This window comes from Bos indicus, chromosome 12, assembly GCF_029378745.1.
Source record: "Bos indicus isolate NIAB-ARS_2022 breed Sahiwal x Tharparkar chromosome 12, NIAB-ARS_B.indTharparkar_mat_pri_1.0, whole genome shotgun sequence".
Taxonomy (NCBI): domain Eukaryota; kingdom Metazoa; phylum Chordata; class Mammalia; order Artiodactyla; family Bovidae; genus Bos; species Bos indicus.
The window spans coordinates 75,892,930-75,909,406 of NC_091771.1; the positions used below are offsets into that span (position 1 = coordinate 75,892,930).

A 16,477-nucleotide genomic window follows, 5' to 3' on the forward strand; every position below is an offset into this window, starting at 1 on the left:
CCAAAGATTCCAGCAGTGTTCATAATGTAGCCTTCTTAATCACCCAGACCTTGCAGTATCCGTCCCCATTTTTTATGTGTTTTTTCCTTCATATATTAAACAGTGTATTGAGGAGTCATGACTTGTAAAACAGTTTGGGGATGATCTGAGACTATTCCTCAGATGTCTGGGTGGAATGGACATATGCTGGCTGGGTAGAGCTGATTTCTAGCTGCTGACACCTGTCCGTCACCACTGTGCTTCTCAACGGCTGCTCCAGGAAGGGCCCATGGGGCCAAGATGCGACAGCCCACTACCCGGCCGGTCCTCCTTAAATACCTCCTCCTCCGGTATAGAGAGCAGATCTGGATGCACTGGTCATGGCCGACTCTGAGGCTGACAGAGGAGGGCCTGGAGCCGCACGGTCCCTGCCTCACGCAGGAACAATGGACCGAGTTCCTGAGGACCTGTGTCGCTCAGGCTGTGTGTGGGGAACCAACTGGCAATGGAGAGACAGCATTTTTTTCAAGATGTGTAAGTTCCTCCAGGGATCTCTGACCAGAGACAACGTTTCATTTCTCAAGCCAGCCCTTTCATCTCATATCCACAGGGCAATAGTTAACCTCAGCCTGTGTGTGCCCGTCGCTGCTCTGAACACTCTGTGTGCCCTCGCTCACTGCAGCCTCACAGCCACCCTCTGAGGTAAGTACTGTAGGACCCTGAACTGGCAGAGGATGAAATGAAAGCAGAGAAGCTGAAGTGACTTGCCACAGCAAGCGACAAAACCTCAAGGACTTTGAACCGAGGCAGTCTAGGGTGAAGTATATACAGTCTCAGGCTGTGGCTACGAATCATTTAGCCATGTCATCTGTGACTCAGGTCCCTGACAATACCAGTCCCAGCATGGGTGACCGTGACATCTTCCTCAAGCCTGAAGGACTTAAAAGGAAAAATCACATTGTTTGGAGGTGCTCACTGAAAAGAAAATGGATGAGTTTATACAGTAAACTTTTTTTTTTTACAGACCATGATAATACTTAATTACCTTTTCCGGGGATACAAATGAACTGAAAACCACTGAGGGAAGCTGGGTGCTATAAGCAATGTGGGCACAGGATTTGGTGAATGTGTGTTTAAAACAAATTTTTAAATTCTTAGAGCTGTACTGGTGAAGAAAATATTTTGACTGTATTGAACTTTCACAGCTTCTGAAGAATTTAGGGCGAGAAGGGGTCAAAGTAACAGAAAAACTGTCAAGAGCCAGAAACATTAGCCACGTGTCCGTGACAGGAAATATAAGGCGATGGTCCAAAGGAAAATGGGCAATTCTAGTCCACCCTAACATGACAGGACTAAACAGAAGATCAGCTTTTGCGACACAGACTCATAAAGACTTGTTTTACTTAGCAGACGGTCGTCGTCTTTCCCCAGTCCTTGCCGTTTAGGAATAAAGACCTGGCATACCCAGGGCTTGGGAGTTGAGGCCCGGTTTAAAGCCTGCTTTTGTCATTTTTCTAGTCATATGGCTTTTGGCAAGTTATTGTATAGCTTAGTTTCTCACATCTTTAAGAAGAAGATTAAAGTAATATGTCTCAAAGTTGTTCTCATCAAATGAACTAATAACATACATTAAAACAGAACAAGGAGCTCAACAGATCTAAGTGGGTGAGTGAGTGAACACAGGAGCCCACGTGCCTTCCTGGGCATCGTTGTAGGTTGCTTATCTGTGTCTTCTACAGTGAAGATTTGATTCGGGGTTTATTTGAGCTTTTAGAAACTTACATTTAAAGCAGGTATATTTGCATTAAATGGCCTTAGTGGGAAGTTTTTAAAAAAGTAAGTGGCCCAGAAGTAAAAAGGACCCTGGTGGGGCAGAAACAGATAAAAGAGAAAGTGCTCTCTGAGATCACCATGTTACATGGCACAGCTACCAGGCAAGCTTAAATCCTTGAATGAGATGACTTTAACTTGAAATCAGCTCTAATAACTCAGCCACAGTCACAAGGGTGTCATTGAGGGTTTTACTTGAAAGGCTGACAAAACAGAGTTCCAAACCCTAACAGACCATTTACTTAAAGTATTACTTTTTGGGGGGAAATAAAAGTACAGATAGTACCACGAAGTATAAAAAATGCAAAAAACAGTTTCTGTGAATGTGTTGACTATCGATAATGTCACTGTTAAGAATATAACTAGTTTTGAGGTATTTTCTAATGCGGAAAGGGCATTTTAAAAAAGTAAAAAAGAAAAAAAACTACAGACACATATGAATTCAGGATTGATTCAATCTATTCTATTCATAGTCTGATAAATTAACTGATATTAAAATGGCTACATTTTATTCATAAAATATCCAAGGTTAAGGGTATGCTGCAGAAATAGTATTTTAAGTTCTAAAACATGCTTACAGAGGCCAAAAGCTGCATATGGTAAAAGTACTTCTGGAAAATGTAGTTAATATGGGAAAACTATATTCTTATTAACTCTAAACTTACTTCTAGATGAAACATAAGCTGTCTACTCTTAAAATTTCACTGATTTCCACCAATTCCATTTTAAGGATACAGAACTTTATAGTGAAACACTTCCAACAGGACAATGTACATAAGAAAGATATTTTTTTTTAAAGTTTAAATGCAAACTAAACCCTGCTATTAGTTTAAAAAAAAAATTCACTTAAAAATTAGTTGAAAAAAATACACCTAAACACTAGAGCACTGTTCTGAAGAAAAAACTTTTTATGACTTCAGTGACACATTATTTTTAAGCAGCAGCAGCATTCTTAAACACCTTTATATGCTTCAAACTACTGTTGACAATTTGTGTGTGATTTTTTTTTTAACACTGCATTAGGTGCCATTAAAGAGACTCTTGTTCTCTGAGAGCCAGTTTCCTTGTTATTGCAGGAGATACTGTCAGGCAGGACAATTATAGTTGTGTGTAGGCAGTGCTGAAATACCATGATACCAAATACTGCTGAAGTCTGGACGGACCTCCTGACGCACGGGGTGACAGTTACACGTCTGAAGAGTCACTCCATTCAGTCACGGTTACTAAGCTGCTTTTCAGTGTACTGGACTCATCCTGAGGTCCTGTGTGGGAGACAGGGAGGGAGGGAGAGGAGGCCCCCGTGATTAAACGAGCACATTGTCCAGCCAGTAAAAGCTTCATAACTTCACACTGTAATTCGTCACTCGGGCCCGTCGGCTTGCCAACCCCACCCCCAGCTCCCACAGGCTGGGGCAGGACGCTGCGGACCATCCCACCACTGCGGTACGGCCATGTCTTTAGGTCAGCCTCACAGGGCCCTCGTAGCAAAGCTTCCACCCGGCCCCCACCTCCTGGCATTCAGCACAGCGCCTGGAGGTGGGCAGCCATTAAGAGAGGAGAATAAAATTAACAAGCCAGGGAGAGACTAAATGCTAAAAATATGTTCTCTAGCATAGATGAGCTTAAAGGTGAAGTTAGATCAAAAGTGCCTTGAGCCACTGAAACAGAGTACAGAGAATTCCACTTGAGCATAAGTAGGGATGTTTTCTTTGAGGGGCGTGGGGTCATGGCACCGGCAGGAGGAAATGTACTCAGCGATTCTGAGTGTCCCGAGTCCTTCCACAGTCATTGTAGCGTAAACGCATCTTTTGCTTTTTCAATGATGAGGATGGATGCTGAGACATAGCACAGAAAACTTATGATGGTGACAGAACAGGTCAGTGTTAACACCTGACACATTGGTGGAGAGAAGAGATCAAGTGAAGACAGAGGCAGCAATGGTTCATCTTAGAAGTGCGGGGGGCGGGGTACAAGATCCTGCTATAAACAGACCAAGAGATGTGCATGTATTCATTTAAAATTATAGATGGGGGAACGAAAGTACCGAAGAGGGGGCATGAGAGGTGCAGGCAGTGGAGAAGGAGCCAAATCTTCATCTGTCTTATCAGCACCTAGAAAGTTCACGTCTAAAATCGATAAGTCTAGAAGCAAGTCTCGGAGAAGGCAATGGCAACCCACTCCAATACTCTTGCCTGGAAAATCCCATGGACGGAGGAGCCTGGTGGGCTGCAGTCCATGGGGTCACTAAGAGTCGGACACGACTGAGCGACTTCACTTTCACTTCTCACTTTCATGCACTGGAGAAGGAAATGGCAACCCACTCCAGTGTTCTTGCCTGGAGAATCCCAGGGATAGGGGAGCCTGGTGGGCTGCCATCTCTGAGGTCGCACAGAGTCGGGCACGACTGAAGCAACTTAGCAGCAGCAGCAGCAGAAACAAGTCTGAGCCAGTTACTTGCAGGGATGTAAGGATGGCTGGGAGGAGGCACTGTGGGTATGTAGGGGGCAGGAGCGGTTGGGGGGACGTGGAAAAGAACTTCTCTGATTTAAAAAAATACAAATTATACTTTCTGATTTTAAAGATTAAATGTGTTGAGAGGTTAAGTGAGTGGACTTATTATCCAGACTCTAGCCTGGGTAGATAGGATCAATGGCAGTAAACAGCTTCCCTGGTCCTTCATTCCACTGGCTACAATGTTCCAAGAAGAATCTTCCTTGGAAGAAAATAACAATATTTAACACACAGATGAATACAGGAAGATAGTCACGAAAAAAGTGGCCTCATTTAGGTATGTTTCAGAAATGTAAATTTCTAGGAGGCATCTACGTGAAGAGTATTTGTAGGGCCACTTTCAAAAATAGATGTTTAAAATTTTTAAAGACAAAAGATTAGAAACTGAAATTAAAATTTAGAAAATTAGTAAATAGATACTAAATCAGTAAGTTGTTCACATTCAGTCCTTATTAAAATAATGTTTTTTACGTCGCTCAGTCGTGTCCAACGTTTTTGTGACCCCACAGACTGTAGCCTGCCAGGCTCCTCTGTCCATGGGATTTCCCAGGCAAAAATACTGGAGTGGGTTACTATTTCCTTCTCCAGGGGATATTTCTGACACAGGGGTCAAACCCACATCTCCTGCTTGGCAGGCAGATTCTTTTCCGCTGAGCCACCAGGGAAGCCCGTTGGGTAGTCTGGTATTTATAAAGGCTTCCGGTAGACACCAAAACTGCAAACCTTCTCCCTTTGGTCCTTTTGGGTTAGCTGCAACCCAGGCATTTGGCACTTGAGTAGAATTTGACTCATTCTTCACAGGTGGAGGAGGTTCCTTCTGTTCTCGCCCAGCTTTTCTCCCTATAGATCTGTCTTCCTCTAAGGATGATATGTCCCAGTCATCATCGTCCACATCTGTACACTAAAAAAAAAAAAAAGCGGAGAAAAATGAATGTTCCCTAAAGAAACCGTGTGTGTTAGAGCCCCTCAAACAGACTGGGCCACTGACGCTAAATGGTAAGAAGTTGGGAGCCTCAGAGTGTCTCTCATCTCGTCATCTCTGAGGGCGATGAAATGGGTTTGGAAATCTGTGCTTCGAAAGCAGAGGGAACCACATCTTTTTGTCTGTTGTCATGGAAATGTATGTTTCCTATGCAGCAATCGTGAATTTAGAAAATTCCAGAAACTACGTTGTAAAGTCAAGTCAGGATGCTCCCCAAGGAGCAGTCAGACCAGCTCTGGGGCTCTTACCTCTGTGATGCTAAGACATTTAACTGCAGGAGACGTCACATGAGGGCCCTGCGAAAGCGGCCCCGGTGGGAAGGACTGTGTATTTCTCCAGTGCACCTTCTAAGGAAGACACGGTGGCTCTTGACTGATGTGACTTTTTGTCATTTTGGGCTTGGGTAACACAAATGGCACTAACTTATGAAAGTAGTTGGACAGAATGCTCTGGATTCCACAGATGAGCAGGGAAGAATTAAATCTAATGTAGGTGAAAAATTAAAGAAAGAGCAACTACTACTGGAAGACCCGGTCAACACAGAGAAGCCCACCCAGGTCTCCATCCACAGGAGCACTTCCGGGGCCTGGTGCCAGAGCTTGGAGTGTGCCCAAAGTCTCAGGGAGGAGAGCTCGGCTTTGTCCTCCGCTCGGGTCACAGTCTCTCTAAAGCATGTCATGGACTCCAGCTGCCAAGTGGGGTAAACTCTAAAAAGTCCCTATTTCCCTTCCAGGTCCTATCTTGGTAGCAAAAAGGTTCCTGGACTCATATCTGAAAGCCCAGATTCTATTCAGTCACAAGTTTCTGTGAACAAACTACCTAATATCTACCAGTGTCAAATAATACACGTGGCAGGATTCTGAAAACCTGTAAAACCTGATAAGCGTAAGATGTATTATTACCAGTTATCCTTTCAGTATCTTTGATTCCCTATGGAAATGCAATACTGAAAACAAGATAAAGTAAAAATCTCTACTGTACTAAATAATTGTATTTGTTTTACATTTCACTACAAAATACTATTATTATGATATATTCATTAAAAGATGAATTTGTGTATGTTTAACAAGTAAAAGTGATTTCACCTTTAGATCTTCTTTTAGTTCTTTTTTGATGAATGTGTCAGCAACATTAATTCCACCAACTGGCTTATTCATATTTCTGTGATTTGAAACCGTCTTTTCAACTTTTCCAGTTAATGTTTTAATGGAGGTTCCTATAGGACCCATAGAAAACAGGTAACGTTTTAAAAATTAGTCTTCAGTTCCAAAATAATCTTACAATGTGAGAGAGTCTGTGTGTTAGTTGCTCAGTTGTGTCCAACTCTGTGTGACCCCATGGACTATAGCCTGCCAGGCTCCTCTGTCCATGGGATTTTCCAGGCAAGAATACTGAAGTGGGTTGCCATTTCCTTCTCCAGAGAGAGTCCAAGCATCACAGATAATGCCTTTTAAAAAATCATGATCCTCTAGACTAGAAGAATAAAATTTTTAGTTTAAATCAAAAAAGGATGTCATTCAGACTCATGATCAGAAACTTTTAATTTCAGTGAGGCAGCCTGTGTGAATGGATATTCATATGGTATTTTCAAAAACAATTATTTTAAAAGTTATATTTTATGTGATTCTAAAAATACATGGTATATACAAATTCTATACAATAAACTAATTACATCTGATATGTTTAAAATATAGAATTTTTAAGTTGCATTAAACAGAGTTTCTTTCTTTCTTTTTTTAATGACCCTTTTGCCTCTTCTCCTTGGCAAATTATCAGCAATCACCAACTTGGACCTCACATTCCTTTAGAATTGCCCCGTTTCCAAAAGGCAGCATGGTGTGTTAGAACAGTTATTCTCAAGGACACACAGTATTAGGGGTTAAATTGTGTCCCAAATGCGTACGTTGACGTCCTTACCCCCATTACCTCAGAAGGTGACCTTATTTGGAGACAGGACCTTTAAAGAGGTAATTAGGTTAAGGTGAGGTCATTAAGGAGGACCCTAATCTAACACAACTGGTGTCCTTGGACAAGAGTGGGAAATTTGGACACAGAGGCACCCACAGAGAAAGTCAACGTGAGTACACATAGGGAGGAGACAGCCATCTACAAGCCAAGGACAGAGACTCAGAGCAGGTCCTCTCCTCATAGCTCTCAGAAGAATCCAACCTGGCCACCTTGATTGTGGTCTTCCAGCTCCTATGAGGCAGATTCTGTGGTTTAAGCCACACTGTGTACTTCATTACAGCAACCCTGCGTTTGTTACTAATACACCCAGACATCCCCAACCCCTTCCTCTCCTTCCACCTGAACATCAACTACTTGCTAAGCCCCTTCCATTTTTCCTCAGGCATCAACAATTTTTAGATTAACCCCATACTTTCTTTCCTTGTGGCTCCGATTGTAAAGAATCTGCCTGCAATGCAGTAGACCCGAGTTGGATCCCTGGGTTGGGAAGATCCCCTTGAGAAGCCAATGACTACTCACTGCAGTATTCTTGCCTGGAGAATTTCAAGGACAGAGGAGCCTGGCAGCCTACAGTCCATGGGGTCGCAGAGTCGGACAAGACTGAGGGACTAGCACTTTCATTTTATGGTCACATCGTTTCCTCGAGAACTTTCTCAGCTCAGATGCCCGGTATGGAGAGCTGAGAACCACTGTCCACAGAAGCATTGTGGTTGATAACCACTGTCCTAAAATCAAAATTTCCAGACGGGTTTTCAGTAAAGGAAAGCTTACCTGTGGGCTTGGGGGAAATATCAGAGTCCTCAATTTCACTTCCCTCGGTCCAGTCAGTGTCGCTTTTGACGACGGTGCTCTTTCCGAAACTACTCTTGTTGCTTTTAGACGACAGCACAGGAAGTACATCTGGGGAAGCGAACGCCTGGACGAGGTCGTCAGCATCCAGCTCCTCCTCGGAACTGAAGGGAGGAGTCCTAAACAAATCAAAGCCCAAACAGGGGGCGCTGTTTCCATGTTTCAGGGTTTACAGACAATATGGAGAAGGCAATGGCACCCCGCTCCAGTACTCTTGCCTGGGAAATCCCATGGACGGAGGAGCCTGGTGGGCTGCAGTCCATGGGGTCGCGAAGAGTCAGACACGACTGAGCGACTTCACTTTCACTTTTCACTTTCATTCAGTGAAGGAAATGGCAACCCGCTCCAGTGTTCTTGCCTGGAGAATCCCAGGGACGGGGGAGCCTGGTGGGCTGCCGTCTATGGGGTCGCACCGAGTCAGACATGACTGACGTGACTTAGCAGCAGCAGCAGCAGCAGCAGCAGCAGCAGCAGCAGCAGCAGCAGCATGCCCCTTAAAGGGGTCGGAACTTTCTCAAGAGAGCCTAACAAACGCCTGCGTGGCCACAGAACAAGATGGCGGCCAGGCCGAGGACTTATTACGCAAAAGGCGGACTGGTCATTTCAAATTTATATCTGCCAACCACATGCCACATAGCATAAATTTACCAAAGTGGACTGAAGTTAGGACATTACTCCTCTAAACTCAAATTTTGTATTTTTTTAATATTAGTTTTTACACACCTAAGAAACATATTTTAGAGTGGAAAAAAATATTTCTGGGATAAAACTATGCTGTCTTTTAAAATAGTGTCATTTGCAAAGAGTCCACACGACTGAGGACACGTGCAGGCATGCATGCATGCATTACTTATAGCTTACCTTTATACTGTACCCTACCAAGTACTTTTATATTAATACACACACTCATTTGTAATATCATGTAAATCATCACCCCACTTTAAAGTGAAACAAATTCAGAGCAGTATCCATTCATTTAAAAAATATTCACTGAGCACTTAAATTCCACACAATGTTCAGTTACATTACATCCCATGAAATAAAGCTCTTCCCATGAGATTATTACATGATAAGTGCTTCTAAAGGGTGAGTTATCATTTACAGTGTCTTTATTATATTTATTCTCTCTACTATGGAATTCAATTATCATAAAATTAGTTTTACTCATAATTAATAACAATAATATACCTACAACTTATTGAGTACCCACAAATGCCAAGCACTGAGGCCAAGTCCTTTTCATATGTTCTCATTTTAATTTGTAGAACTATCCTGTGAAAGAGGAGGCATCATCCCATCTTACAGATAGAACAACTGAGGCTTAAAACAGGTAATCACCTGAGTCAGTGTGACACAGTTAAGGAATGACTGAGATAGGGTTCTCAGTATCCTAAGCGAGCCTAAGAGAGTAAGGTCTAAGGCCGTTAACAACTTCCACAAGAAGCTGGAACACTAAAATTCTATCCAGATACACCATCATGGATCCAGCCACTAAACAGCAACATCATGCATTTAACTTATCACGTTTATCGAAAATTACTAAACTAGGCAGGGGTGGGGGTGGGAAATAACAAACATGACTCAGGTGTGGTCCCACTTGTTAAGGGAGGCCACAAGTGCTACTGACTTAGGACAAAGAAACGAAGGTGTAACAAAGGAATCACAGATTAAATATGATATGTAATAATTATGGCTCTAGTGAACCACAATGAACATACTAATTTACAGTGAAAGGAATGTTCAGTGAAAAGAACTTTTAAAAACTACCTTGCCCTGCTCCCTTGGTACTCACACAATAGTGGAAGACCTCCTGGGAAAATGATCTTCTGTGGCATTTTTCTTAACTCTAAAAGCAAGAGAAAAATATTTCCAGCATGAGCAAATCATGTAATTTAAAATAGAGTTCTATGGAATTGGTGATTTTTGCTTTATTAGAGGGTGAGCAGTTATGAGTCTCCCCAAACTGAGAGAAGGGTAGGCATTCCAAGTGTGATTCTCTGTTGGGTCACACATTGCTGTGGGGTAGATGTTTGTGGCCCCCTAATATTCCTGTGTTGAAGCCCTAGCCCTCAGTGTGATGGTATCTGGAGATGGGGTGATTTGGTTTAGATGAGGTCATGAGGATGGGGCCCACACAGAAATGAATTAGTGCCCCCGTGGGTAAAGGAAGAGAGACCAAGGCTCTCTTGTTCTTCTTGGCATATGAGGACACAGTAAGAAGCTGATGAGAGAGTCATTTCCTAGGCAGGTTGATAGGAAATCTAGGGGTCCCCAAGGAGAGAGGGGTCTGGAATTCTTAAGGAGGAAGAAAGGACAAACTTTTCACAGTCTTTGTAGACCAGGACCTGGGGACTGGAGTCGATGAAAATGAGAGGGTAACAGGCAGGAAGGCCAGGGGTCTCCAAATGGAGGAAATAGCCTGCAAGTGTCAGACATTTTTATCTCTCTTAAGCGGCAGGAGGAAACAAACTAGCAATATTTTTTCCTTCTCTATACAAATTTAAAGGGAGGTTTCTCTTAAAATACTGTGTTGCCATAATGACACCTGGTTTCACCTGAAGTTAGCTATTCTTGAGGCTAGAGATAACCAATGCCTTTTTCTTATGGAAATGTTTGTCTTAAGCTATGCTAATGTACTATGTCTTTACCCCAAACTCTGTCTCCAAGTCGGTTCGCCTCTTGGCCCAGAACCTACTTGACAAACCAGTATGTTATACTCAGATATTGTTCCCCTAATCTATGTAAATGAAACTATTTGTATGGTGATCTGCCCTTCTTCAAGATTCAAGTTAATCATTTTATGGCCCAGGATAAACCATTTGGTGCCAAGATTATCCCAAAATGCATCTTATGGGTGAGGGGTCTGGTGCCATTCTGAATTTTAAGACATTCCTTTCTTTCATTAACAGACTGCTAGTGACTATATAACATCCAGCTGAAGACTAGCAGAGGGGTACTCTTTCTGCCCCCTTCTGATGCCTATGTCAGAAGCTTTCTCTATCTCCTTTATACTTTAATAAACCTTTATTACACAAAAGCTCTGAGCGATCAAGCCTTGTTTCTGGCCCCGGATTGAATTCTTCTCCTCCGGGGGCCAAGAATCCCGGTATATTCGCGTGATTCAACAACAACCTTTCACTGACCATCTGTAAGTCCTGGGAGAGAAGCCTCCCAGAACCTGACTATGTTGGCTGGCACCCTGATCTCAGAGTTCCACCCTCCAGAAGTGTTAGAAAATATATTTCTGTTATTTAAGCCACCCAGTCAATAGTATTCTGTTATAGCAGCCCAAGCTGAGACAAATATTTAAAAAAAAAATTAGAGTTGAAAATACTCACTTTGGAATAGATGTTCTATCAGAAAAAACAGGTCTTTGTCTAATCAGCTGTCTGCTTTTGGGAGGAAGGTGAATTGCTTTGGGTAGTTCTCCAGCTGAAAGGGTGTCCATTTGAGAAGCACCATACCTGTCTGGAATAGTAGTGTCATTTGTGAGTCTCCACTGCATGAAAAGCAGAAGAAAACGCTACAATATTGTCTACATTGGCACTGAAACAAACAAGCCCATCTCAAGGGTCTAGAGTCCACACTACAGGAGGTTTTTAATTGTAAAAATACAATCTAAAATGCAACATTTAATGGTTCAAGCAGTAACAGAGTTGCCAATTAAGTGCCAAGGTTTGTGAACCATATAAAATCATGAAACGGTTGCTCTATTAATACTTCCGCAGACATGAAATGGCAGTGGGTGACAGGCTTACCTGTGGACAGCAGTGTTCTCTCTTCAATTTTACAGCTGACCTGATGTTCAAGGAATTCTCGAATTTGCTGAATGTTAGGTATTTGTCTTTCTCGCTCATGTCTTGTTGATTCCACAGTTCTTAGCACTCTATTCAAGTGATCACTTGGAATACCACGTATATCCTGAAGGAACAAAACATTAAGTTAATCAATTATCCTTTGATGTTTTTCATTTCATGGATGTCTGTCTGCATTAAGTGTGCCAATCTTTTGTCCTGACTGCTGCATGTAAGATGGGGATGCCCTGACATATAATACATGGTCCCAGCCCCAAAAGGAGCTCAAGGTGCAACGGGACACATAAGGAGCATGTAAGATTATACATGGCTGGTTAGGGATACTGTGCATTTGGGATCAGGACTAAATGCATGGAAGGCATGTGAGTGACTGATTATGACTGATTAACCAACAATGCAAGATGTGTGATAAAGACTGAATGAGTCTACAAGGGCTGGAGGAATTCAGAGATTCAGGCCATCAGAGGCCTCAGTGGCCCAAGAAGGCTTAAGGTGGAGGCTGGGCTGTGCCCTGAAGGATGGGTGGATGAAACAAGTAAAAAGAAGGGTGGGATCAGATGGGGCACCTTGTGGGGAAGGCAGCCAATGAGGCAGTACCGGTCAAGGTGTCCAGGGGTTAATGCTACAAAGGAACAGGTGAGGAGAGCAGAAAAGGAGACTGATGCCACAATGAAAAACTTCAAGGCTAGTTATGCCACAGGTAAGAGAAAAATCATCAGGCTTTCAATTATGAAAATGCCATAATTTAAGAGGTGACTTGAGAAAATTCTTCAGGATTTGAAAGGTTCTAAGACGAAAATCAGTTAAAGAGTGATTTATTCATTTATTCAATATCAGTGTCACACACACACTCCCATCTCCTCCCCCACCTTTCCCTCAGTCTTCCTCATTCCAGGAAGTGGCCCCACCACCCATCCAGCTGCCCAGGGCAGTAATCTTCATCATCAGATCGACTGCCACCTCCAAGCAGTTTCTCTGACCTCAATTATTCAATCCCTTCTACTTTTCCTTCATTTCACATCCTATAATCATTATGGATCTACCAGCTGTTTGTGTGAGCAGTGTTCAGCGCCTGTCTTCCTATACCCTGATGCTGGATGCAAAGACACAATTCTGTACAAATGTCAATTCTTCCTAAATAATACACAACATTTAAAGCAATTCCAATCAGAATACCAGCAAGGATTATTTTGGAACTGCAGCAGCTGTTTCTAAAGTTCACTGGAAAACAAAATATGAAAGAACTGCCAAGACATTTTTGAAATAAGAGTAATAAAAAGGCATGGCCTATAACAGATACTAAAATATAGGACAAAGGTACTAAAATTAAACCAGTATGGTGTTAGCAAACAAATACCAAAAAATTGAAAGGATAAAATCATTGAACATCCAAAAATAAATCCAAATGTATATAAAGATGAACTTTATGACTGCTATTTCAAACAAACAAACAAAGGGTGGTTATTCAACAAAAGATATTGAAACAACTGATCCAACTGGAAATAAATTTAGATCCCCAACTCAGTGTTTCCAAACTTAATTGTTAAAGCCCAGATAGACAAAAAAGTAAACAAAAAACTATGCATTACATTAAAAAAGGGTGTTTTACTGAGGAAACCAGAAGGGAAAGAGACACGTGTACCCCAATGTTCATCGCAGCACTGTTTATAATAGCCAGGACATGGAAGCAACCTAGATGCCCATCAGCAGATGAATGGATAAGAAAGCTGTGGTACATATACACAATGGAGTATTACTCAGCCATTAAAAAGAATACATTTGGATCAGTTCTAATGAGGTGGATGAAACTGGAGCCTATTATACAGAGTGAAGTAAGCCAGAAAGAAAAACACCAATACAGTATACTAACACATATATATGGAATTTAGAAAGATGGTAACAATAACCCTGTGTACGAGACAGCAAAAGAGACACTGATGTATAGATCAGTCTTATGGACTCTGTGGGAGAGGGAGAGGGTGGGAAGATTTGGGAGAATGGCATTGAAACATGGATAATATCATGTATGAAAGGAGTCGCCAGTCCAAGTTCGATGCACAATACTGGATGCTTGGGACTGGTGCACTGGGACGACCCACTATGGGGAGGGAGCAGGGAGGAGGGTTCAGGATAGGGAACACAGGTATACCTGTGGCGGATTCATTTCAATATTTGGCAAAATTAATACAATATTGTAAAGTTTAAAAATAAAATTTAAAAAAAAAAGGAAAAATAAAAAAAGGGTGTTTTTATATTTATAGGATAAAAGTAAATGTCCCAAATAAAACATATAACCCCAAAACCATATGCAGCTACAACAGGAGCTCTCACACACTCATAGGGATATGTCAATGTTTACACTTTGGAAAATTATTTGGCTACACCTACTAAAACTAGAAATTTCAATCCTAGATATACATCCAAGAGAAAGGAATGTTCATGTCCACCAAAAGACAGTACAAGAATGTAAAGCCCAAAAGCCCAAACTGGAAATCCAAATGGCCCTCAACAGGAGAACAGATAAAATGTAGTGTATTTATACACCACAATATTATAGTACAAACTATGTAAAATGAAATAATATGAATGAATCTTAAAGAAAAATCATAAGCAAAACAAATGACACAAATACTACACGGTGTAGGATTCCACTCATATGAGGTTTAAGAACAAACAAAACTAAATCTAAATAGCCATTGCCTCTGGTTGGGGAGTATGGAGCAATATCGACTTAGGAAAGCCAGAGTCTTCTAGGATATTGGAAATGAAGGATTTCTTGACCTGGGTGGTAGTTACAGATCATACACACACATACCACATACAGACATACAAATCTGTAAATACACATCTTTGTATACACACATACATTCAGATACACACAAATGTATGCACATATGTAGACACACATATACACATGTATGCATACAGATTCTTGCACCTATATACACCGATCAACATACACAAACACAGCACGTGCATCTGCACACATAAACATGCATGCAGTGCATGTACACAGTGCACATGTGTCCATGTGCACACCACTGCATAAATCACCCACAGATGTATGCATACTTTTGCATTACACATTCATACATGCACATGTAATACGTATACTCATATGCAGAAACAGGAATATATAAATTCAGGTTGTTCAATTAAGTTTGTGTATTTCATGTATGCAACTATTCAATCTGGCAACACCATGAAATACAATTCATTCACCCATTCATTTAATAAGTGCTGCTGATTTTGTAATAGACATAGTTTGGAGCTAACATCAGAATGTAAGCAGCTCTGCAACTGCCTAGAGGCAAATCCTGGCTCCTTCATCACTAACGTGTGACCTGAATCAATGACTTCACCTCTGCAAAATGCAGATGAACTGACTGCCACTTACCTCAGAGATCAATCTCTAGGTTTAAATGAGTTAACACTGAGAAAGCTCTCTGAAAGGTGTCAGGCACACGGTGAATGCCAGCAAAGTGTTTAATGAATCATGTCGCATCAGGCTCTGGTCTCCAAATGTAACAGAACTGACATGCCACCTCCTCTTCTCTGATCATTTATTATTTAGAAAACAAAACTAACCAGTAAATATTCCCAAAGTGGGTGAACTTACTGCATTAATTCCCAAGGTTTCCAGTTTCTCCACCAAACTCTGCTCCAAGACGGTTCTTATTTCCTTAGTGAGGGAAGGGTTATTCTTCAAAGTTTTCCTTATATGTATCTTGTTGTCATATAATTTCTGTTCATTTTCTCTTCCTAAAATAAGGTTTTTATAATGTGTTAAAAGGAATTAAACAAATGTATCAAACCTCTAAGCAGAAAATGGCAAAACACAACTTCTAAACAGCAAGCAAGCATTTATAATGTTTTCAGGTCTTTGAATATTTTAGTCATTCAGCACAATATATAATCCATAAGTATTACAGCTGTTAAAATTATCTTAAGCCTGCTTCAAAACTTCAGGATCTTCAAAGACTTTTTCTTGATTACTCAACCAAATTATAGCTAGATAAGTAATGTGAGAAATAAGTCTCTAGGGAAGCAAAATGGGGAAAAAAAAAAAGTATTTAAAAGTTTAACGTTTTATCCTAAAATTATGTTTACTACTTCCTAAAGAAATCATCTCTCCTAAATCCAGTTAGAATTTAGGTATCATCTAATGAAGAAAAAGCCTTATTTCTTTTAAATCATTAAGTTTTATGTAATGAATTTAGTGGATGTTAAGTTCACATAAAATTTCAAAATGTGAAGATTATGATCTCTCTCAAAATACTTACCAAAATGAAAAAGAAATTGACAAAAGTCTTAGGAAAAGTATATTTTGCTTAAAACAACCTGAAGTTTGAAACAAAAAATAACAGGACAGAGTCTCTTAATGTGTCCTTCCTTATTCCTTTTATTTCCTTCCAGAAAAAAATGTCTTAAGTTTAAGAAGGTTTGGAGAAAGGGGCAGGACTGTATGACCTTGAACAACCAAGTGCTTATGTCAAAGGAAAATGAAGGCTTAGGAAACAATTTCAGTGCTGGGCAGTTCAGA

General features: G+C 41.1%; 1 protein-coding gene across 5 annotated transcripts in view; it reads right to left on the reverse strand.

Annotated features, from left to right (window-relative positions):
* Positions 1-1,986: 1,986 nt before the first annotated feature.
* Positions 1,987-16,477, reverse strand: part of DZIP1 (DAZ interacting zinc finger protein 1) — a 51,517-nt gene continuing 37,026 nt past the window's right edge. For all 5 annotated transcript variants that reach the window (XM_070799918.1, XM_070799921.1, XM_070799919.1 and 2 more), the window contains 8 exons: positions 15,554-15,696; positions 11,878-12,040; positions 11,458-11,587; positions 9,912-9,965; positions 8,042-8,238; positions 6,388-6,518; positions 5,044-5,221; positions 1,987-3,071 (listed from right to left, as the gene is read on the reverse strand). In XM_070799918.1, coding sequence (XP_070656019.1) covers positions 2,995-3,071; positions 5,044-5,221; positions 6,388-6,518; positions 8,042-8,238; positions 9,912-9,965; positions 11,458-11,587; positions 11,878-12,040; positions 15,554-15,696 — 1,073 coding nt within the window. In that variant the 3' untranslated portion in view covers positions 1,987-2,994. The remainder of the gene's footprint in view (positions 3,072-5,043; positions 5,222-6,387; positions 6,519-8,041; positions 8,239-9,911; positions 9,966-11,457; positions 11,588-11,877; positions 12,041-15,553; positions 15,697-16,477) is intronic.